We start from the raw sequence: 24930 nt of genomic DNA, 5'->3' as shown, positions 1-24930 counted from the left end.
GATTCTTCAATTAAATTCAGTCTACACTTTTCTACTCCGGACTGCAGCCGCAACAGAAGTTTTTGCACGCGACGGCCTGGGAAAAACTTTTGTTGCGTCACCTCAAAAGTGAAGCCAAAACATCTGATAATATCTGATAATAAAATCCATCCATCCATCCATCTGCAACCGCTTATCCCGTTAGGGGTCGCGGGGGGGCTGGAGCTGATCCCAGCCGACATTGGGCGAAGGCGGGGTACACCCTGGACAGGTCGCCAGTCCATCGCAGGGCTGACACATAGAGACAGACAACCATTCACACTCACATTCACACCTACAGGACATTTAGGGTCAACAATGAACCTAACCTGCATGTCTTTGGACTGTGGGAGGAAACCGGAGAACCTGGAGAAAACCCACGCTAACACGGGGAGAACATGCAAACTCCACACTGAAATAATAAAATACAATATCTTTTAATTGTGGGAAGCCAAAATCTTGATCACGATTAATACTCAAATAATTGTGCAGCCCTAGTTTGGATTAGAAAGAACGGCGCCAGAAAACACCCCTCTTGACTGAGAGAAACTTCCCGACTCCTGACATTGTGAATTTAACTATTCACAAGAATAAAAACAAAGGGTGTTTATGTCCGAGCTGTTCCACTATAAGCCATTAGCTGGAGATAATCTCAGAGTGAAGGTGATTTTCAGACGCTCTGACCTGCTTTGTCTGGTCTTTGCGAGGCTCAGTAGCCCACATGGAGAACAGGTGTTGAGGTGTCAGTTTGCAGGTTTTTGTTGTGTTCTCACTGAAGCTTGAGATTCTGTTGGGACCCACTTTGTATGACATTTGAATAGTCGTGTGTGTGCCAAAGTTTGAAAGGCAAAAACGGTCAACTAGGGAAGTAAATTTGAATTTTTGGTTTATGTATTCAGCCACAGCTTTGTTTTTTTTACCACACAGCAGGATTATTTACAGATTATTGGCGAGTTAACAGCCATCGATGAGACCGATCAGTGTTCAGCTGGAGGTGTTTTCCCACCCTGGTGATGCCCAGCAGAAGGCGTTCATTCAGACGGATCATTAGCAGCTGTGTGGTGGTTATGAAGGAGAATACAGTGAGCCGTGTTGACAGATGACTCTCTTGTCATCATCTACATGTAATTTGTTTTGTCATATGTGAGTCTGTGTCTGTGGGGTGTGGTAGTATTATCTACTGAGCTCTAGTGAAAGATAATGTATGTAATTACGACTGGGATTATATTTTTGAGACATGTTTATTAGGGGTGAGAATCACCCGAGGCCCCACGATACCATTGTATGCAATATATTGCGATTTATTACCTTTTTTCAACAGCAAATGATGTAGTTTGTCAATATCTGTTTTATCTAATAAGATACAGTTTCCACTCTGCTCATCTCAGAGTTTTCATTCACATATCTTGAGGTCAGAGGTCAAGGGGATCCCTTTGAAAATGGCCATGCCGGTTTTTCCTCGCCAAACTTTAGCATAAATAAGGAGCGTTATTTATAGTTCTCCCCAACAAGCTAACATGATATAGTTGGTACCAATGTGTTCCTTAGGTTTTCTAGTTTCATATGATACCAGTATGTTACAACCTCTGAAAGACAGAATAGCGGTTTATATAGTTTATATGATAAAACAGATAAGAGATTCCTGGAGCCCAAAGGGGACGTGTTCTAAGAGGTTGTCTTATTCAACTATGCAAAGATATTTAATTTATAATCATATGTTTGTGTCGAAGCAATTAATCAGCAGCGTGTTTTAATAAATTCAGGTATTCTGATGTTTGAGAAAAAAGCTGATGCTGATGTAAATCTGCACAAACTAGCCTGAAAACAGGAAGAATTTGAAATGTAAACAATCAGTCTTGATTATTATCCTCCTCCTCCGCTTACAGTCGTATCGCATCCCTGGCGGTCTGTAACCACAGATGGACGCGATGCTACTCTGCAGTCATTAATCACTTTTAAAACTGCAGTACTGTACATGATGATGGACGGTCAGCTGTGCAGCCTTCAGATAGCTTGTAAAAGGCTTCCTCTGTCTGCTAACTGCCGTCCATATCCTGAGCAGCAGCAGCAGCGGGATGACGTATGTGTGTTTGTCCTGAAGGCCCAGTGTGTCCCGGACGGAGCCTCTCGTCTCCTTGTCCGTCCACTCTGTTATATACGAGGCCCGGTGGACGTACTGTACGACTGCCTGTGTGTGACTTTGACAGAGCATTAGAGATGCAGCCGGCACAGACTACGGCCTGCAGCGCCTCATTCACGTCTTATTACATAACGCTCTCTGCTAGACTTCTAATTCATTCCTTCTCAGGCCTGCATGGACTGGATCAGGACATCAGTGTCTTCTACTTACCAACCTTGACACCTCAGAACTAGGGAGGATTTCTAAACCCTAGCGGGGGTCTGGGCTCCTCCCCCAGAAAACATTTACATTTGTTAGATTTTGTTTCCTGCATTCTGGGGACTTTTAAAGAATGAAATTAATTAATTAGTTCTCTCCTGCTGGTAAACAATAGGGGTGTAAGAAAATATTGAAAAATATTGCGATATTTTGTTTTGTGATACTTTATCGATTCTCAAAAAAACGCTGTATTGATTTTTAATGAATAGTTTACATGCAAATATTAGACTGTGATAAATGCAAATACAGATCCCACTGTTCTGATTGCATCAAAAAAGATTTTCAGATTGTATGCATATGGTGGTGTGTTCTTTATGCTATGACAATTGTCCTGAAATTAGAGTTAAATCCGAGTCCCTCACGGATGACTGAGCTTCTCACCCTATCTCTAAGGGAGACGCCAGCCACCCTCCTGAGAAAAAACATTTTGGCTGCTTGTACCCGCAATCTAGTTCTTTGGGTCATCACCCAGCCCTCATGCCAGATTCTTGCCAATACACAACGCTAATAAACAACATTAGGTGTAGCTGTATTGTTCTCCGGGTGGAAACAGCATGGCTTATACACGCTATACGGCAGAAACAGATTGTGATAACGGGAAAAAAAAGAAAAAGAGGTGTGAAAATGTGTCATAAATCGGGAGAAATACGGGAGAACTGTGACCCCGAGAGGAAACCGAGAGAGGGCGATGAAAAACAGGAGTTTCTCTGTAAAATCGAGAGGGTTGACAAGTATGTCAGTTATTGTTATACTAACTTGTGTGGAAGTTAATGACACAGAGAGTAATAAAATAATTAGATTGACTGTTAAATGAAGCTTCAGGATGCGGATCAGAAAAGTAGTGTGACTTCAGCTGCAGTTTGTGTTCTCTTGTCTGTTAAAGTTTTTTTTTAGACGTAATCAGCAGCAAACACACATCAGTGGACATTTCCTCCGCTTCCTCCCACTGCACCGACGCCTCAGCTCCATTATTGTGGGTCTGACTGGTGTTGTTGTTGGTGTGTGTGTGTGTGTGTGATGGTCTGTTAGCAGGTGGGAAAGTGGTGTGTTTTAAACTGTGTGCTGTAACCAGGCCTCAGCTGAGGCCTAAATAGTCTCCCATGCTGGGAAACGAGGCTGTCTGCTGTGGCTGCACAGGTTTGTTGTGAGACTACTAAAATGCTGGAGGAAGGTGGACTGACACAGAGTGAAAAAAGAAGTCAGTGGGGATGTTTGAAAAAAACAAACGTATGGCTGTGGAGCTGCATGATAATGGCTGTTTGGTGATTCAAGCTACAAGAAACGACTGATTTTGAATTTGCATTCCCATGGAGCCCCAAAGAGTTAAAAAAAAATAAGACATAAGACAGTAGGGATGTCATGATACCAGAAACTTGGTAGTGGCCGATTCCATATGTATTGTGATTTTTAAGTATTGCAATTCGATATTGCTATTTATTTTTGTTCACTTTTTCAACTCAAATGAAGCAAATATATTGATTCTGGCATTAAAAAAATGTATTTTAAAATCAAATAAAAAATCACGATACAGAGTTGAATTTCATTTTTTCCCCACCCCTAATGATAACGTTACAATTAACCTTCGCCCAATAAATACATTTTTTTACTGAATCAGCAGGACAAGAGTTGCTAGCAGCTAACGTTAACTAGCTCTCGTCCTGCCCATTTCAACACGGATTTGTTGTTCACAATATCACATTATCAGTGGAAGAATATGGTGCGTCAATAATGAGTTTACTGCGTCCCAAACACATTTCCTATCGTCCTTGGGGCGACGGGACGCCGTTAGTCTCAAGCCCCAACGGTACCTGTGGTACGGTAGAAATGTTGGCATCGACTTGGTACCAAAGTATCGGTTCTGGTGACATCCCTATAAGATGATATAGAATAATCATATTAATAAATACAGTTAGATTGTAAAATACTTTCATATAAATTATTGAAACTCAAGCTCGTTGGCTGCACGATTGGCTGAAAAGTGTCATTAGAAAATAATGATGACATAACAATGAATTGAGTTTTAATAATTCATCAAATGATTTCACAATTTATTGTTTCATCAAGTTTCTATTTATGTCTTAATATCAAACACTTTGGGGCTCCAAATATTCAGAAAAATGTCTGAATCTCAAGTGATGAACCTTGAAGGCACTTTGATAATCGAGAGTCTTTTAATATGAATCAAGTTTAATGGATAAAAATCTGTTTTAACATGAGTACTGTTGGAGCTGAAGTCCAGTGTGAGTTGTGTAAAACTCTGTGGTTAATCACTCTGCCCTCAGTTCACTGAGCGCTCTCTAAACGCATGTCTAATGTGATTGTGTTAACCGCTCTCCCCCCTCACCTCTCCTGTGTGTTTCTCCCAGCAGGGCTATGTCCTCGGCAGCCACCACGTCTCCATCTGTGGACAAAGTGGACGGATTTTCACGGAAGTCTGTCAGGAAGGCCAAGCAGAAGCGGTCGCAGAGCTCGTCCCAGTTCCGCTCTCAGGGCAAACCCATAGAGCTCACGCCCTTGCCACTGCTCAAGGGTAAGAGGGGAGGAGGCGAGGGGGTGTGTGTGAATGTTGTAACTGCTCATATCCATTTAAAAGTGCTCGTATTCAGTTGATTATGATACACAGATAAGAAGATTGATTCACAGATGAAGCTTGTTGATGAAAGTCTCGCTTCATTAGGCGCAACTTACTTCGATACAGATCAGTTTAATCAGTGTTTTAAAGTGTGACTTATTAAAGTCAGATACGCCGTCACTTTTTTATAATTCAAGTCAGCCTCATCTTAAACTACTTTGTGCTATTTATATTGATCACTCCGTTCAATCATACCGCCTCCGCTGCCTCAGAGTTACTGCAAAGCACATGCATTTAAAAAAAAAAAAAGGTTGTTTTCTCCTTTTTGTCTTCAGTGAATAAAGCAGCAATTACCCAGTTTACCGACAGGTCAACAAGACATGCAACAGATCAGAGAGCATTTCAAATAATAGGTGACAGCCCCACCTGTTGAATGACCTGTTCCTTCCAGCGAAGTTGTAAGAAAGCTGAGTAGAGGAATGCAAATTATGGATGGCAGAAAGCATCTCAATGTACAATCACTGTAGTTAACATGTGTTAAACAGAAGGAGGAAGATTTGAAGCATGTGAGCAACTCGGTCTCACAGGAAGGCGTATAAATACCATGACATCACGCGGACATTCTGCGTGTCATGAGTACGCATTTTAGCCTGTTCACGTGCCACCTGTACATGATGCAAACATCCGTAGTTTTAGGTAAGAAAACAACTTAGTTAGGGTAAAGGAAAATGTCAAGGTTGGGCTTAAAATAAGTACGTAAACTAAGTAAAACACGTACAGAAACAACGTGACACAACGGTCTCACACACGGGTTCTCATGGTTAAAAGTCCTGTATTTGTTGGGTAATAAGTGATCTTTGTCGATTTTTCTTCTACGACATTAACTCTTACCGTAGCATTTATACACAATTGCGTGTACAATGCATCAGGCGCACTTATTGCATGCTAAACACCTTGTGCATTATCGTGGCATTTATACGCCTTTTCATGCACACGGGCTGATGTGAGACAAACTGCATGACGGAAAACACAGCTGAAAAAGCCTCCTCTGTAGACAAGCCTTTACAATAGAGCAACTTAAAGCAGGTGTTAGCTGAGGTGAGTTCTGTCCTTGGACAAACGCATAAAGAATACAGTCCCAAAATCCTAATTATTTAAGCTCCTCGAATGACTTGAAAATAAGAATGAATGCTAACAATGTGGTCGTGGCGTCCCCGGTTTGAGTGCGGCCGTGGACTTTGTTGCATGTCAAATATTCTGCGTATTTCTGCATCAGTTTACACAAATATCCCTGAAACTCAGCCGGACTTATTTGGTGTCTTTTGCCTAATTTATACTTCTGCGGAAAAGCTCCTGCAGAGCTGCAGAGATGGTTTGAGGAGCTCGCAGAGAGACGCAGAGACGCGCTGCACACCTCCTGAAAAATGTGACTACACGCCGGGCTCCGCAGAAGTTTGATTAGACATCAGAGCCATGCGGTTGTGTTGGGCCAAACTTATATGGAACTATTGAATCACGGCTATTGAATAAAACAAAGACCGCCTGACAAAGGATTTTAAAACCGCTGGTCCAAATCCAAAGAAATCCCATGCTACGTGCAATCCGACGCAGTACTATGTATGCCTGGTGTGGCAAGAGATGTGCACAGGGATCTTGAATCATTCTCGATATGACTTTGTACACATGGACCCACCAGTCTTGGCGTCCAGGTGGGCCAATAGATATGTTCATCCGATGTGTGCCTTGTGGTGTCAAGACTTTGCAGTGAATTAGCTTCACCTTTATCACAACTTGTCCTTTAACATGTAAACTCCTCACCACCACAGTGTTTCTGTCTCTTGAGCTCTTCTCTGCACACAGATGCCATCATGAAACTTTATGAATTATTAGACACTGAAGATGGCAGCGACCTTCAGACATGATGTTGTCTCTAAGGAATGCCAGCGTACTACTAAGCAGTGGAGTGTTTTGCTGTGTGCATAATTGGGCGATGTGTGGTATGCACTTGGGCGTAGAAATACACAATGAGACACCCCCTTCACGTTTCACGCAGCGGTGGTTGTGGTTCGGTGTTGACAGCAGGAATGCTGCCACACAGAAACCAGACGGATCCGTCACCTGTCAGGAGTTTTAATGGACAACCACTTCCTGGTTCCTGCTCAGGGCGGGGCTTATAATCCGGACAGGAAGGGGGCTCTCCCTGTGTTTATATGTTAAAGTGTATGTGTGTTTGTGTGTGTATGTGAGTCTGCGTTCATGCTCCACCTATACTTGTCGTCCTTCTGTAAACAGCAGCACACCTGACCTCCACCCTCATACACACACTTACTGTTGTAGAAGTACACACAATAATACCCAAACAACATCAGGCCTGTTTGAATCGTTTGAAAGAGGCAGATGACGGTTCCTAGAGAGCATAAGGTCTCATTTCCTTTTCTGAAAATCACAGCAGGAAATCTACCTGATTAGTTCATAATGAAGCATTATCAGGGAAAGTACGGCGCGTCCCCTGGAAGCGTCGATAGTGAGTTTACTGCGTCCTTTTGGATTTGAATGTGTCAGAGACGCAGGCCGTGTACCTAGCAGCATCACTGCTTACTACTGTACAGGATATGCTGTCAGTTGTTGTCCTAGTTTATTTTAGTTTGTCTGTTATAGTCGTTCTGTATTTATCCATGGCTCGGTGACACATGGTCGGTCTTTTTTTCAGCAGCTCCCTGCTTCAGTTTCACACGTTCACTTCACATTCACACAGCTCCACACATTTCTCACCTCCCCAGTACAATCCCAGTCTGCTGCTCCTGACCGCCGAGCAACTCTTACCGGAGCTCTTAACCGCCGCACAGTTCGCCTCAGGAGGTGGGTTACTCACAACAGAGTCGAGCCGTCCTGAATTAGAAACCCAGTCGGACGCGTCGCCGATAACAGACTTCATTTCTAGGTGTTGTTCCCTGTCTGCTGCTTCTCTACTGTATCCTGCTCCTGCAGAGAGAGACTTACTGTACGTTACGGAGTAAAACACAGTGCTGTCATGTTGTTAAGTCATGGCATCAGTGATGTGTGGTTCTGTTTGAGGGTGGTGTAAAGCCTCTGTATGGACAGGCAGCGTGGCTGCTGGTGGAGCGTCTGTGCACAGCAGATATGAAGGATTGTCCTTTATTTTGAACTCATAATAATCTGCATGATCATGATTAGCTGAAAGTTTTTCACAAGATGCCGCTGTATTTTGCGCACGCAGCGGCGTGACAACTCCCCAAAAGTGAAGCCAAAACATCTACAAGCACTAATTTCTTTAACGCATTAATGCGACTTGCGATTTTTAGGATGTAGAGTGAAGATACTGGTATCATATGAAACTATAAAACCTAATGAATCCATCGGTACCAACCATGTCATACTAGCTTGTCGTGAAGGAGGGGAAATAACGCTCCAAACTCGTGCTAAATTTTGGCGAGGAAAAACTGTCATGGCCATTTTCAAAGTTTATGTTGGTTAGGGTTTCTTGTTTCATATGATACCAGTATCTTCACCCTGGCTTTAAGACTGAGACCCGCTACAACCTCTGAAAGACAGAACTATTCCTTTAAGCTGTGACAAAACCTGAGAACAACATCAGTGGCTGCAGTAGAGGAGTCACAATGAAAAGTTAAAGATTAGTGTTGGATTATGAGGAGTTACGAGCTCTCCGATGGTCATATGGGAGCAGAAACAGCTTCAGCATGCAGATTTTGAGATGTAGGCATGGAGCAACGATTCCAAAAAGCGAAGGTAGCAAAACAATTTCGACCACTTCCAGGCACAACGAGAGCTGGTGTATAAAGAGTTTGACTTGTTCTGCTCAGCCTGTAGTTTGTAAAGGAGCTGAAGTGTCTTGTTTATACCTTCCGTCTGGTCACAAGACAACCACTCTAACCTCCCTCCTCCACTCCCATATATGTCTGCTTGAACCAAGTGGAAGAACAAGGATTAAGTTTGCCTCTTCCACTTGTCTGTTGTGAACTTAAAACCACAGATAAACAGTAGACTCTCTGTGACGAATGCCCAAATCCTCCGTGTTGGGCCGCCAACCAGTGAAATTAGATTGTTAAATAAAATCAGCCAACCTCAGATGACCATAACACACGTGTGGCCTTCAGGTACCGCCACACAATCGCTGACTTTTACTCACAGCGCTCCTCTACCTCTAATCTCTCTCAGCATTATATAACTGCCAGGGAGATGTGTATCGGGCAGCGCTTTATTTTATTAACTGGCTGGCAGAGTCTGAGGTCGCCCCGAGGCTCGACCCATTTGGGGATGTTTTACTCCAGCGTCCAGAGAAACAGGTCAGGGATATATTTACATTTCTGTTTTTTGAGATTTCAAGTTCCTACAATTTTTTTCTACTTTTATAAGGACTGTTAATCGGACATTTTTAATCTGTTCAAAATGTCCCTTAAAGGGAGATTTGTTAAGTATTTAATACTCTTATCAACATGGGAGTGGACAAATATGCTGCTTTATATATATGTAAGTATATATTTAGTGTTGGAAATCAATTAACAACACAAAACAATGACAGATATTGATCCAGAAACCCTCACAGGTACTGCATTTAGCATAAAACAATATGCTCACATCATAACATGGCAAACTGCAGCCCAACAGGCAACAACAGCTGTCAGTGTGTCAGTGTGCTGACTTGACTATGACTTGCCCCAACCTGCATGTGATTATCATGAAGTGGGCATGTCTGTAAAGGGGAGACTCGTGAGTACCCATAGAACCCATTTACATTCACTGATCTGGAGGTCAGAGGTCAAGGGACCCCTTTGAAAATGGACATGGCAGTTTTTCTTCGCCAAAATTTAGCGTAAGTTTGGAGCGTTATTTAATCTCCTTCGCAACAAGCTAGTATGACATGGTTGGTACCGATGGATTCATTTGATTTTATAGTTTCATATGATACCAGTATCTTCACTCTAGCTTTAAAACTGACAACCTAAAAATCGCAAGTTGCGTTAAACGCGTTAAATTTGAAAGCCCTATGTTTATTTTTTACCTCCATGCTGCATTTTTGTCGTCATTTTAGATAAAAGATTCTTTGTTTTTTTCTGTAAATACTCTCCAGACTTGTCTCCTATTCCTTTTGAAGTCTGCATCTATTGCTAAATGATTGTTTTATAAGAAAGAGATGAGAGGGGGGGGATACAGACATAACTTCTGCTGTTTTCACAAAAGGATTTCCTGTTTTCTTGCTTTCTATTCATTTATTAAAACCCATAGAGGATGTTCTCACTCAGTGTGGCAGTAGGGATGTGGTTCCTCTTTTTTGTGGCCGCAACTCAACCTGTTCTCCCGCTTGTCCTTCATTTAACCTTTCTCTTTTTGGTGCATATTTTCATATTTTTTCTTTCTAATGGAGGAAGCGGCTTTGCTGTGTTTCTCTCTCTCTCTCTCTCTCTCTCTCTCTCTCTCTCTCTCTCTCTCTCTCTCTCTCTCTCTCTCTCTCTCTCTCTCTCTCTCTCTCTCTCTATCTCTATTTCCATAATCTCTCTGCGTTTGCCCTCCCGCCTTGAGGTACACATGTACACAGCAGCAGCAGCAACAGCAGCAGTGGGCGTATATCTGGACAGATGTACTGTCGGTTTAGCAGACTGCAAAAGCACATCATCAAGATGCACAAATCACATCTTTTACCCCTCCTCTTCCTCCTCCTCTTCCTCGTGGGTTAGTCACCGTCGCAGGTCAGACCTCAGCCAGAGAATGACAAGCAGGGTCTTGGTAAAGCACGGTGGATTACATAAATCCCGTCGTTGGCAGTGCAGCTCATTCTTAGACGTTTAGAGGAAGACCAGGAGGGCGCAGTTTCCTCAAGGGGATCCCTGGGTAAAAGCATGACGCACGCAGGAGGAATTTTCACAATAGACCCGGTCGATTTCTCTTCACACCAGAAGCGACGCCCCTGGTTCAACAGATAGTTGCTTACCTTTGTGAATTTTTTTAAAATACTGATCTACAGAACCAAGAAAATGCTGACAAGTCCAGGCTCCGGATGTGCCTTGAACTTTACTAAAATACACATTTTCACATGACAAAATCCCAGAGTTCTGCCCGGCTTCAAGGTGTTTAGAGACAAACTCTGGGACCCTGACGCTGCATAACAGGTCAGACTGAGCTGCAGAGGTGTGATTGTAGTTTAACTATGAGGCTTTTTCTTCATGCTGCCAGTCAGCTCTATCTAGAGGTTTTGTGTGAAAGCTTATTGGAAAGACTGTGACCTTGCGGTCAATCCAAGGGACTCTGACGTCATGTCTAAGGCTACATCCATTCAATATAACTTTTACTATGTTTATGCTCGGGCTGCACGATTATGGCCAAAATGATAATCACGATTACTTTGAATAAATATTGAGATCACGATTTGTCGCAATTATTGGTTGATTTTAGGGACAAATTATTTTTAATTCACAATTAAATAAACTGAGCACTGCTTTCACTTCTATGTTGTGCTACATTCCTGCTAATGTACATGTACATACATCATGTAAGACTTAAATTAAGGTTCTTCTTAACCTGAATTCAATGCATTTTCATTTTGCCTATTTGCTCTGTAATACTAGAGAGAGAGCAGGCGAGCAAAACAAGTATTATGTAGTGTTTCTACTCGGGTGGTGGCTGGCTGTTAGTTTAGAAAGCGCTTGATTTGATATGCAGCAGAGTTTTCTATCAGCGGAACACGCTTTTTAAACGTCAATATCGCAGTTGATCATGTTCATTTGTTTGTGTGAAGTCAAAATTGTGATTGCGATTGTGTGTGCAGTGTGCTGCCCTAGTTCATGCCCAGCGTCCACACTACTCCGGCATTTTCGAGCCCCTAAAACGAAGACGTTTGAAGACGCTGTTTTAGTTTTCAAACTCTGTTTCACTCTGTGGTTGCATTTTAGTCTGGACAGCTGTGGCTCGGAGAGCAGGGCATGTCGTCCACCAGTCAGAAAGTTGAAGTGTCCTTGAGCAAGATACTGAACCCCAAATTGCCCCCAAAGGTCGTGTCATCGGTGTGTGAATGAGTATTTAGATTAGATCCTGATGGCGCCTTACTGGTTTGTATCCCATAACAGAAGAGAAAATCTGAAATGAAGTTTATAAGAATGACACCTCCCTCAACAACTACTGGCAAACTGCCCTTGAGCAAGGCCCTTAATCCCCCAGCACAAGGCTCAGGTTGTACTACACAGCTCCCAAGTTGGACTTGGATACAACACTCTGAATGTGAAGCAAAAACAAAAACACATGGACGCTCAGCGAGTCTCCTGAATCAATAAAGGTTCAATAAAAAGCTGAGAAATCAAAAAAGGGAAATTGAAAGCATTACCTGCTCTGGCTGCCTGTAGGGTTTTTTTATGAAATTGTGCAGCTGTTACTGGAGCATGTGTACGCTGAAAAGTTTCCTCCAAAGTAATAAACATTCATAAGAGGAGGGCAGGAAGAAATTGCCAGCAAGCTCCCTGGTTACCACCGGAGTTGGCATAGCAACATGGCCGCGATGAATCCACCTTTCACGTACCGTGGTATGAAAAGAGTCTGCAGTGATATATCGTAAATATACAGTAGGAATTATATAATCTCATTTACATACATGTTACAGTTGCTGCATAGTTTGGGCTTCATTAAGTGTTTCCACGGAGACGTTCGCTGAAGGAGGTAGAACGAGGAATGCAAACAGAAGAGAGAGAGAGAGAGAGAGAGAGAGAGAGGTGACGAGGCTGGCGGGAAACCTGGAGGAAGGATTAGGAGTCCTTTAATGTTCGGTGGTGGAGGAGGAAGAGGAAGAGGAGGAGGAAGGAGATGGTTCCTCTCAGCCAAACCAACTCAACTCCTCCTCTGTCTGGGAATCTGTCCATCCTATTCTTCTTTCATTCCCTTTCTCCTCTCTTCGCATGCAAAAACATACATATTTAGTGATAGTTAAATATCATGATGTTGAGATATCACAAGAAGCAAAAAAGGAAGACCTGCTGCAGCAAACGCTGGAAACCACAATCCAACGACGAGATCAATTCTACAAAAATAGCCCGAAAGCGTGAAGATATTATATTTATCTCACTGGTATCGGATCGGAACTCGTTATCATCCGATACTGCAAGTTCAGGTATCGGAGTCTGTATCGGGAAGGAAAAAAGTGGAATTGGAACATCTGTAATATTTAGTTTAGATAAAGCACTACGGTATCACTGTGATTTGAATAATCAGTGCTGTGATTTTGTAAAAACGATGGTTTAGCAAGCCAAACTCCCTCATATCTTCATAAATATTCATGCAAACATAACGTCTAGCTCATCAAATTCTGAAAAGCTCTTTTAGGAATCCCTTCAATATAAAATACTTATCAATTTGACTGTTACAGTTCTATTGTGATTAGGGCTGTCAACGTTAAATCTCCCTTTAAGGTACATTTAGAACAGATAAAAAATGTGTGATTAATCATGGACATGGACTCCTATTTGCCTTTCACCAACAAAAGACAAATAGATTTAAGGAAGTTATCCAACATGTTCCAACATGGCTGGTAAACTGAAAGTACCAGGGAAAATTTGTAGTCCACCAACGTCCGTAAAAAATCCGGTTCCCCGTCCTCCTCCTCCTCCTCCTGAGACTTCAGTGTTTTCCTGCTCCCAGCCCTCCTGGAGGTTTCTCTCCTCTCCTTCCACGCTGACGTTAGCTGCTCAGACTTCTCACCATCGACCCCCCTCCTATCACAGACGATGTGGTATAAATGGGGGAAAAACATGACAAACACAGCCTTGAGAGCACAGATCTGATTTCAGCAGCAACCCGGGCTAACGTGGGCCAAATCCTCATGTGGCCGAGCGTGTCATCGGCATTTTCACCCTGAATTAGGTTCCTCTCACGTCTCCGGCTCACGTCCACCTCGTGTAGGAGGACTGATCCGTCTCTGACCTCTCTGGGCAGCGGGCTTTTAAACAAAAAAAGAGAGCAGCAGAAAACAGAAAGAAAAGTGAGAGATGTACGATGCTGTTCAACGCTGTTCAACCCGCCCATGTCTCTCTCTCTCTCTCTCTTTGCGGCTTCCTCTGGTCTCCGTTTGGCCAATGAAGCCCACCGTCAAAGCTGCCTCGTCTTCCCTCCCCTCCACGTCCTCCCCTCAGGAGAAACCCGATCCACGAGGTGTCTCTTTACATTTTTCCAGCCCCACTCGCTACAAACAAGCCACAAGAAGGAGCGTGGGGTCCACCAAACTTCACTTGTCCACATGTTTGGCTCAAATCAGCTCCAAAGTCCATGACTGTCCTTTTTTCTTCTGTTGGTGCCTAACAGGGAGAGGAAACCTGATTAAGTGAGTGGCAGTATTATGTGTGTGGTATGGTGTGTGTGTGTGTGTATGGGAACATTGAGTGTTAAAGTTAGCCTCTTGCTGTCAAGGGCTGTCGCTGCTAGCAGCCGGCCCAGCCTGTCATGTGTGTGAGAGGCAGATGGAAAGGTAGACTTTAAATGGACCGGGAACGGTAACAGAAGACGAGTGTTTTCACTGGCTGAGAGGAGAATGGAAAGTTCACAGGTGGAATGAGTACATTCTATGACTCGATGTGGAGGAAAGTGTTTGTTTTGTGTTGACGTTTCTACGAGGGCGGATTCGTTCCGTGATCGGGTTTCAAACCGGTTCTGAACGGGAAACCAGTTCCAAAGAAGACTCAGTAGTTCATAAGAAATCTGAAGTTTGAAAGTGAAGTTTGGGCCTGCAGAGGTTCCACCTGCTTTGTTTTCAAGCATGCGCTAAAACACAAGTATAGTGTTTACAACATAGGGCTGCAACTACTGATTACTTTCATTATCAACTATGCTTTTTGATTAATTGAAGTCTATAAAACGTTTAAAAATATAGAAAAATGCATGTCATTTTACCCACAGACCAAGGTTGGACTTCAGATGTCTTGTTTGTTCATCCAACAATCTAAAACAGAAATAAATGTAATTTAAAAAGATATAAAACTGCACATTTGAGAAGCTCGACTTACTCTATTATCAAAGCTGTTGTTTCTGTCGATTCACTAATCAGTTAATCAACTAATCAGTTCAACTCCATTACAGTACATGTTTTACTTTCTTTTATTTCTCAAATAATATACTATGAAAGTGAAGTGAAAGTGAAATTATTGTAGTAGAAGTATAGTGTTTACAACATAGGGTTACAACCACTGACTTTAGTTGTCTTGTTTTATTCATCCAACAATCTAAAACCCAAACAAATGTAATTTAAATTGATATAAAACTGCACATTTGAGAAGCAGGAAGCAGACGATGTTTGGCATTATTGCTTGATAATCGACTTTAGCGATTATTCTATTATAAAAGTTGTTGTTTCTGTCGATTCACTAATCAGTGAATCGACTAATCAGCTCAACTCCATTACTGTTTTTTCAGCTGTTTATTAAAGTGTATCTGCTGTTTTCTGCTGATGAAAACTCCCTCATTCCAGTTTCTGTTTGTTTCAGTTTCTGCTACTCAGTCATGATTTCACTTCAGTGTGCCACCGTTGAGTTTGTTTTTAATATTAATATAAAACAAATCTGTACCAGGATTCATACAGAAACTTGAATCAATAAGCAAAATCATAAGTGAGAAATGATGAATTGATAATAGGAGGATTCGTATCAATTGAAATAAAACATTTGGGGTACAAGTGCTGATAAGATACCTGAGATTTGGTACCGACACAAAAGAAGGCTTTTCAAATTTAGATGTTGTCTAAACTAGGGATGTCAATCGATTAAATTAATTGATTGTGATTAATCGCACATGTTTTATCTGTTCAAAATGTAAAGGGAGATTCGTCAAGTATTTAATCCTCTTATCAACATGGGAGAGGACAAATATGCTGCTTTATGCAAACGTCTGTATATATATATTATCGGAAATCAATTAACAACACAAAACAATAACAGATATTGTCCAGAAACCCTCACAGATACTGCATGTAGCATAAAACAATATGCTCCAATCATAACATGGCAAACTGCAGCCCAACAGATCCATCCATGTATGACATGGTTGGTACCGATGGATTCATCAGGTTTCATATGATGCCAGTATTTTCACTCTAACTTTAAAACTGAGCCGCTACAACCTAAAAGAGTTGCGTTAATGAGTTAAAGGAATTACTAACGTTAAAACAAATTTGCATTAATGCGTTATTATGGCATTACCTTTGACAGCCCTAGTCTAGACGCAAGCAGTCGTAAGAGCGTTGCCTAAATGAATCTGGCAAAATTGTGATTTAAATGAGTTACTTATTATGAACTAATCAAAGAATAAGTAAAGCGAGTACACATCTGGCCTTGAGTTGTGCTACTTGATAGTTTTTGATACTAACAGTAGGTATTGAGGTCCAGCCATAATCGATCAAATCTAAACCAAACCAGCCCTAACCCAACACACGGTGTGGAGATTAGCATGTACTGATGGATCTTCTCCTGACACTAACATGTGCACATGTCGACCAATGCGTGTCTTGGCTCTGGTGTTATAAAGGTGTTGAGAAAGGCGAGGTGAAGGACAGGTACGTCCTGTGTTGTGTTGAGCTGTGCTCACGTCTGGTGGAATTCCTTCTATGTGAGTCCGGCCAGCGACCCGGCCCTCTCACCTGGACTAGTGAACGTCGTCTTTGTGTGTGAACCGTCACAGGTGATCTTTCCTGCACAATCTGCATCTCAGACTCCATGCTCTGAGTCTTACTCAAGGAAACTTTTGACGTGACATATCAGCTGTCGGGGGGTCAAACCTGTGACCTGTCAGTTATGTAAGGGGTCTGTCCAGCTGGTACCAAACAACGCCACCTTGCCACCGTGGATACTGATGTCTCAGAGTTGAAGCAAATTAAATATTGAAGTTAATTGATTACTGATGAATTAGAGTTAAGGGCGGGTCCATTATTTGGGGTTTTATTTCATTATTAAAAGCTATTTTCCCTTCAAGCTCTTCTAAAAACCTTTTCTTACGTGACCTGACGTAGGTTTCTGCATGATGACGCTGCTACCTGTACAGTATATATACACATTCTTACAGTCAGAGTATTAATACAGTAACTTAGATGGCGGTTGGCATGCTCCAAGTTAGTTCAGATCAGAAAGTCACACAATAACACAGATAGCCTTTTCCGACGGGGAACTGAAGCCGTCACATCGCTCTCTTTAAAGCCACCAGACTCCATTCGCAGAAACAGTAATTTTACCTCATAGAACGATGGGAGTATACATACAACCCTACTTCAAAAAACCTCAATTAACCCTTTCAGTTACTGCCAAACTTGGCACAGCTAATGCCCCTGACTATTGTTTTCAGTTGGATTGCAAGTCAGTTAATCTATTGATTATCTTCTCTATTAATTGATTAGTTGTTGTTTGGTCTATAAACTGTCAGAAAATGAGAAGAGAAAAGAGAATTTGCACTCCAGATTTAAAAATTGTGAACCCGTCCTTAAAGCCTTCTTTTCATGTGTAGCTCAAAAGAAAATAGAAAAGGAAAAGCTCTCCAGACATTTCATGCAGTTTGAAGCTCTTAGTCATTTCATTGCACGTCACTAATGAAGCACTGTTGATGCTTCCTGCAGTGTTTGCTCTCATTAGGAGCTCACAGGAGTCTCCTAGTTTGTCTCAGCGCAGTGTAATTCAGACTTTTAGTACCAGTGACACCTTGTTACCTAAACACGGGAGTGAAAGTGACTCGGCCTCCGTCGCTCTGCCATCTGCCGCGTTGTTGGCTGCAGGAACTGTGGAGCAAAGTTTACCCAGAACGGCTGCATGTGTTAATGATTGACAGCAGCCTGGCGCCTCGCAGGGGACGCTTATATGAGACCTGAGAACATGGCGATAGGGACACGGGGGGATTGCATCTCAGTCATGGACATATATGTATATGTTGGAAGTCTTCCGTTACACGAATCCTGCCCGTTACCTGTACTGGTCCAGCACATGTACGTATGTACAATACATGCATGTGTAGTACTCTTTGTGCTGCAACCATTCTTGGCATAATATGAGTGTACAGCTGTGTTGAGTTGAAGAACATACTCTTCAGTGTTTAATAACGATTATTGAGCAGCAGTGCGCTTTTCACCGCTCTGGCTGGCCCTCATCGGACGTACTTCCTCCGCGGTGACCGGCTCAAGGTCGGCTTGGAAAGACCCAGGGTGAAGGTGGCGCTTTGCAGCACCCGTCGCCCGTATCTCGCCGCTTATTGCTCGATGTGCCCTGCTCCTGGTGCGACTGTCAGCCAACTGCGATGATGTCGTAAACACACCCGACTCATCTTGAAACACGGACCCCGTCTCGTTTACCGTGCTTTCTGGGTGTGACCTTTTTTTTGCCGTATCACCGTTCATATCTATACAACCAGTGTGTTTATTAGATTGTTTACTAGAGCACAAAGGTCCTCATAGATCTAGCCTCTCAAGTTTGCTCTCAAAGTGCACCAGATTGATGCATTTAACTTTAAAATGTACAAGAAAAATATTTTCTTTCTAAATGCATGATGTTTCCAAAGTCAATAAGTTGTTGTGTTAAATAATCGTGATCTCAATATTGACCGAAATCATTGTGATTATGCCCTAATGCAATAACTAGTCTGGTTTCTAAAGTCAAAATCAACTGCAATACAGTTTCAAACAAGGAAATAGCATCAAACTGGCTGAATGTCGTTCTTCTGATTAGTTGATTAGTCTCCCTTTAAGGTACAATTTGAACAGATAAAAAATGTGTGATTAATTGGTGATTAATCTCGATTAACTAGGGACAGTCATGCGATTCATCACGATTAAATATACGAATCGATTGGCAGCCCTAATATTTCTATATATCGTTTCTATCGTGATAAAGGCCAGGCCTATATTTAGGTCTTTTTTTCCCTTATAATTTCACTTCAAGCTGTTCTGATCATTTTGTACTCAAGTTCTTAAAATGAGAAAATACTTTATCAAGTATTTAATTCACACAGGAGTATACAAAAATAAGCTTAACCATGTGGTTATTTCATATAGACTATTTATTGAATTACCAGAAAACATGCTATATCATGATATACACTCACCGGCCACTTTATTAGGTACACCTGTTCAATTGCTTGTTAACACAAATAGCTAATCAGCCAATCACATGGCAGCAACTCAATGCATTTAGGCATCTAGACGTGGTGAAGACGACTTGCTGAAGTTCAAACCGAGCATCAGAATGGGGAAGAAAGGGGATTTAAATTACTTTGAACGTGGCATGGTTGTTGGTGCCAGACGGGCTGGTCTGAGTATTTCAAAAACTGCTGATCTACTGGGATTTTCACGCACAACCATCTCTAGGGTTTACAGAGAATGGTCCCAACAAGAGAACATATCCAGTGAGCGGCAGTTGTGTGGACGGAAATGCCTTGTTGATGTCAGAGGTCAGAGGAGAATGGGCAGAGTGGTTGGCGATGATAGAAAGGCAACAGTAACTCAAATAACCACTCGTTACAACCAAGGTATGCAGAATACCATCTCTGAACGCACAACACGTCCAACCTTGAAGCAGATGAAGACCACCCGGTACTAGCAAGGTGTGCCTAATAAAGTGGCCGGTGAGTGTATATTATCGATATATGAAATGATCTATATCGTGATAGAAGGTTTCGGCCATACCGCCCAGCCCTAACGTCACATTGGACTCTGTGAACTTGTGATGGGCAATCGTTGCTATTTTATGTCATTGTATAGATGCAGTGTAATGGGTTAATGATGTTGCGCCAGGTTTGGTAGACTGTGAATCCAGGTCGGCATGTGTTTTGACGGTTTGACTGGGTTGCCGTGGTTACAGCTGTTTCGCTCTGACTGGTGGAGTCCACTTTGGTCTCCAGTCTGCATGTTTACATCCTCAAAGTGACATCGTAATGGAACCGCGGCTCGTTGAACACAATCAAACTCCTTCCACGTCTACCAGGGTTCATCTCTGTTTATTGTTTGTTCTCTCTTTGCTCCAGACACCAGGTAGATTTATTAAATATTTATTAAACTCCTAAAGTATTTCCCACAAAAAGCCTGAATGTGTCGGAGGTTAATATCCCAGCAGGAGTCCCATTGATCTCTGTATTGTAGTGTGTCTGGCACTGGTCACTGCTTAACAACCATATGTGAGTACATGAGTACACGCATGTGAATGTCAACACGGTGTCATAATAGTCGACCGGTTGGTCGTGTGCCAGCTTCCTGTGGAGATTTGCATGGACGGACAGCTGATGGCGGCCATGTTGCTGGGTCGCGTCTGTCTTCCTGTTGTTTTTTCAGTTTTTTTTGAAGACTGAACAGATGTTGTGACAGTCAGCGTTTATCATCTCTTCTCACTGTAATCCTTTATGTAATGTTTAACCCCGGTGGCTTATAGGCCCCAGTAACAACAGCAGGGACGCACAGTTCCTCTTATGATGGAGATGATATGTGTGACTTTTTAAACTCCCAGAGAAGTGCCTGATTCTCTTTTCAAAAAACAAATCAATATATTTTTATCTACAAGGAATCAAGAGATACTTTCATTCTGCACGACTGCAGTGAGCAACAATAGAAAACTGGTTGGTTGTTCTGGGCAGCTGAAGCAGGGTGCGACTGAAACGCAGCAACTTTCTCTTAGTAAATAAGGTTAATTAGAAGCCACCAGCGGCGAGGAGAGCAAAGGTCACACCCACAGCGCCTTGACATTCCTCCATCTCCATCGATAGCCCCGCACGTCTTCCTGATTGTTTTACTAATCTCCCGTCCTCCTTCACCTCGACTGTTTATACATTTATGATGACTCAACCCATCCGTGGGTGTGTGTGTGTGTGTGTGTGTGTGTGTGTGTACATACGTTACAGCGTCATCGCAGGGACATAATATCCTACAAATTGACCTTCAGGCAGAGGGGTCGAGTCACCTGCTGAGTCCATCTGTTGGACTCTCTCTCTCTCTCCTAGCGTAACTCAAGCCCGCTCGCCCGGTCACACATGCCCACTGCTTTTATAGACGGGGGGCTTTCCCCTTTACACTGAGTGTGTGTGGACTGTTCTTAAAGAGTGCGCTGCCTGGTCATCTTACACCTTCCTCGACTTGAATCTCTGCAGTGCTGCTGTGTTTAACCTAAGAATAGTGAAGCACAGCAGTCAAGTGTTTTCCATGAATAAATACCAAAATAACTGTTTTACCTGCTGAGATATGATACAGCCAAAACTAAATAAATGTCAGGGGAAACCATCACCTGAAATGCATCATAATCATGGTAGAAATTAAATATTTTGGCCATTTTTGCCCCCGATGTTTGAGATTTGGAGGCATTTCTAGTGTGTTTACACAAAGAGTGAAGCAAACTTTTCGCGCGATAACATACAAAGTCAATGTAAAGAGTGATTTTTACAAATCAGCATCATTATGTTGTTATTTCGGCATACTTTTAATCCATTAACAGCAACGTCGCTGCTGTATTTATGACTTTATGTTGAGTTTTGATGGAGCAGCTGCATAGCCTGATCGATCCAAACTCCATTCTGAAAACAAGCATTTTAAAAGTTGTTTGCTTGTCTTCTTGTTAACAGACCTGATAAAGCATGAATTCAGACTTCTTACGAATTGGCTTCATTATGTAGTTTTTTTGGCATTCCCTTGATCTGTTAACAACGACGTTGCTGCCGTATTTATGCCTAGATGACGTTATGTTGAGTGTTCATGGAGTAGCTACAATGTTAGCATAGCCTGATCCATCCAAACTCCATTCAGAAAACATGCATTTTAAAAGTAGTTTGCTTGTCGTCTTGCGGACAGACCAGACAAAGCAGGAATTTAGATCCATTTACAGAAAGGTCGCTGCCTTATGCGATTACGTTATGTTGTTTTCTGACATATCTGGGACTTCCACAACATGTACAAAGCAGCAACCGTGGTTATTTCTTCCATGGTTGATGGAGTAAATGATGGAAAGAAAAGCTGTTGGTATCTATGGAGACAAGCGCCTTCTCTTCATGAACATAAATAACACCGGCGGGCCAACTCGCGCGAGGAAAGCAAAGCGAAAATTCATTTAGCTCTTTTTTTCATTTTTTTTGCCCCCTTGATTGTGTTTTATGGGACAAGTGACTTTGACACAGTTTTGTCCGTTGCCCCAATTACATCTGACTCTGATCATAATATTTATAAAATATATACATTCTAGTCCATCAAAGATATAACTTTACGAACTGAATTCTAAATGTACCGTATACTGTATGTATGAGCACAGTGGTTTCTGATCGGTTTAGCTTGTGACCTCTCACAAAAAGCAACGTCTGCTTGTGGAAACTTGAGGAAAATCTGAAAAATAGGTCTAATTTTGTGGAGATTTAATCAAAGATGTATTTTACAACACCTCATGGGAGTCCTGACTCTGTTGTTTTAACATGAAAAAGGCCAAATAGCAACAAAGAAGAAGAACAACAACATGTTTCTAAGCACTTGAGCTGCAGTACTGAACATGCTTTTAGTTATTTAAAGAGGTGTGTTGGTGTTGAACTGATGTAACCTATATGGGGAATAATACACACGGTGAAGTATGTTAAATGGATGAGTCTATGTTTGGTATTAACCAGAATATCTTGTTACTTTTGTTATAGGTTTTCCCATTCTTGCAGCTTTTGTGCTGTGCAGAGTTGTGGTTTATTTCGCTGTTTATAGCGTTGTATAAATTTGATATTAATCCTTTTTGTGACTTAGCGTTCAGAATCAGTTGTAGTGTCTTGGATATTTGTGCAGATAAGAAGTTGGGTTAAAACAATCAAGAATTTCCCCAGTGTCTGTACTTTTTATATATTAAAAAGTGGTCGTCACTGATGGCAACAAAAGGCCAAGAATTGGTTGCCAATTTCTCCTACTTGTCTCATACTTGCTACGTAGCCCTGGTCTTATTTTCAGCGTTGCAGTGGTTGTATTTGTGCAGTTTTTGGCGCAGGTCTGCATTTAGTTTAGCTGACTGTTCCTCGCTGTGGATCGACCATGTGAGCTCTCTGAGCTCCGCAAACACTGCCAAATCATGTTTGGCTCCTAAAATAATCAGTGTCTAATTTGAGACTTCCCACTAAATATCAGTAAATCATGTTAAGCAGATTGAACAACATTAAAATCGTTCTTAAAAAGAGACGCGTACACATGCAAGCCGCTAAATCCTGACCCTGTGTTCAATAGATTGATGCTGTTATGTAATTAACCTAACTTAAAGGAGTTCCTGTGGCGAGTCATCCGACTGCTCTCTCTCCCTCTCTCTCACTCTCTCTCTCTCTCGTGCTGTGAGTCGTTAAGCTTTTTTCCACCATTAATTAAGCAGCAGCGACTTCTCTCTTCCTCTGCCAAGGGAGCCCAGATGAGAGTCTCTTCCAAAGCTGAGAAACAGAACAGAACCGGCAGGCAGGAAGGAGAGGAGCGGGGTGAGGCCGGAGCCAGAGCAGAGCATCAGTGTTTCCACAGTCACTCATAAAGCATCTCAGAATAGTCCCGTTGGTACAAGGCCAGTTAGCTTCACAAGAAATAGGATGCTTTTATAGTTGTCTGACCTGGTGTCAACAGTCGTCAATCGCCGCTCATTTCCCAGAACACGAGGCACTACGACGTCTGCACGACTACCAAGCTTTTACTTAGAAACGGACACGTTTTGTCAGGAGTAGACGAGCAGGTCACATCCTCACCTCAGTGATGAAGATTTAGCCTGTTGCACAGTTAAATGTTGTGATGAATATATATATAGTTTGCCAACCCTATGAAGGAACCACGGTTACAGTGATCCACCGCTTATATGGATCAAAACGTTTGGGACAGAATCACTCCTATACAAATGCTGTTTACATAATTAACTTATAGTAATCAAGTAGTCCGCTTCCAGTGTTCATTTTGGGGTCTTTTCATACATGACAACATGTGGAAAAAACATTTCAAAACTATGTTGGATACTTTGCCTCGTGAATCGTCTGCTTTCCGGCTGGATACGTGAGGCTGGAGTTGTGTGCACATTGATATCATAACGGGGAAAAGAAAGTCATTTTCTCTGAATAAGAAAACCCCGAATGTGCACGGGGAAAGCGCCTGTGGGTGAAGCCGCCCTCGTCAAGTTTGGATTGATAACACCTCGTCGCGTAACGCCCTCAAAGTGAAACTCTACCGATCATGCAGACCGGTGTCCGTCTCCCTCCATAATAATCATCCACTTATAGTGATCAGTTCTACCCGGGCAGACATGATCACTATAAGAGGTTTTCACTCCATCAACAAATACATTTCGCTTTTACACCAAATTCTCCGCCATCGTCTTGTCTGCCAACTCTCTCTCGTCCCGTGATAAGTGTGTGAAATTTGACTCCTGCTGCTCTGAGCTGAGACTCTACGCAGCGGACAATTTCACTTTCAGTTTGTAGCATCCGTCGTCAAACTGTGCACTGTCTCGGGCACTGTCTCGGGCGAGATGGAGACAGACAGACAGACAGAAGAACATGTCATGCTGCCGCGAAGCTTCGAATACCTTTGAATATTTCTCATCGAGGCTTCGAAGCCCAAAAAAAGTGTATTTGGGACAGCCCTATGACACGGCGCTGATATGTGAGAATGAACTAAATGGGTTATTTATTTATATAAAGAAAGCAAAACGACGGTGGCGGCTGGCGGGCGGTGGGTATGTAATGTAATCGGCGTATGCCCGACCACCGTGTAACACCGACTACCTAGTGAACCCTACGCTTCACCGGCCACACTGACTTCTACCGGCCGTCGCTGCTGGGACGTATCTAGCCATAAATAATCCTCAACATGACGGCTGGCTTATGCACAGAGAGGCTGACGGAGTAGACCAGCAACTGCCAAACACTCATTTCTGCCCTGATTCCATCCGCTGCCCACAGCGGCCGCCGGATTAAAAAAGATCACATTTGTAGCAGCTAAATG

The 24930-nt window shown here is 42.5% G+C and overlaps 1 protein-coding gene across 6 annotated transcripts in view; it reads left to right on the top strand.

Moving 5' to 3' along the window:
- The window catches only part of ppp2r5eb (protein phosphatase 2, regulatory subunit B', epsilon), a 53950-nt gene that overhangs the window by 9331 nt on the left and 19689 nt on the right, over positions 1–24930 (top strand). For 3 of the 6 annotated variants that reach the window (XM_037796698.1, XM_037796695.1, XM_037796693.1), the window contains exon 2: positions 4783–4946. In XM_037796698.1, coding sequence (XP_037652626.1) covers positions 4790–4946 — 157 coding nt within the window. In that variant the 5' untranslated portion in view covers positions 4783–4789. Of the gene's footprint in view, positions 1–4782; positions 4947–14170; positions 14326–24930 lie in introns of those variants that run through there. The other 3 variants (XM_037796697.1, XM_037796696.1, XM_037796699.1) reach the window with 2 other exon arrangements.

The sequence above is a fragment of the Sebastes umbrosus genome, chromosome 16 (assembly GCF_015220745.1).
Source record: "Sebastes umbrosus isolate fSebUmb1 chromosome 16, fSebUmb1.pri, whole genome shotgun sequence".
NCBI classification, from domain to species: domain Eukaryota; kingdom Metazoa; phylum Chordata; class Actinopteri; order Perciformes; family Sebastidae; genus Sebastes; species Sebastes umbrosus.
This window is presented reverse-complemented; position numbering and strand designations above follow the sequence as displayed.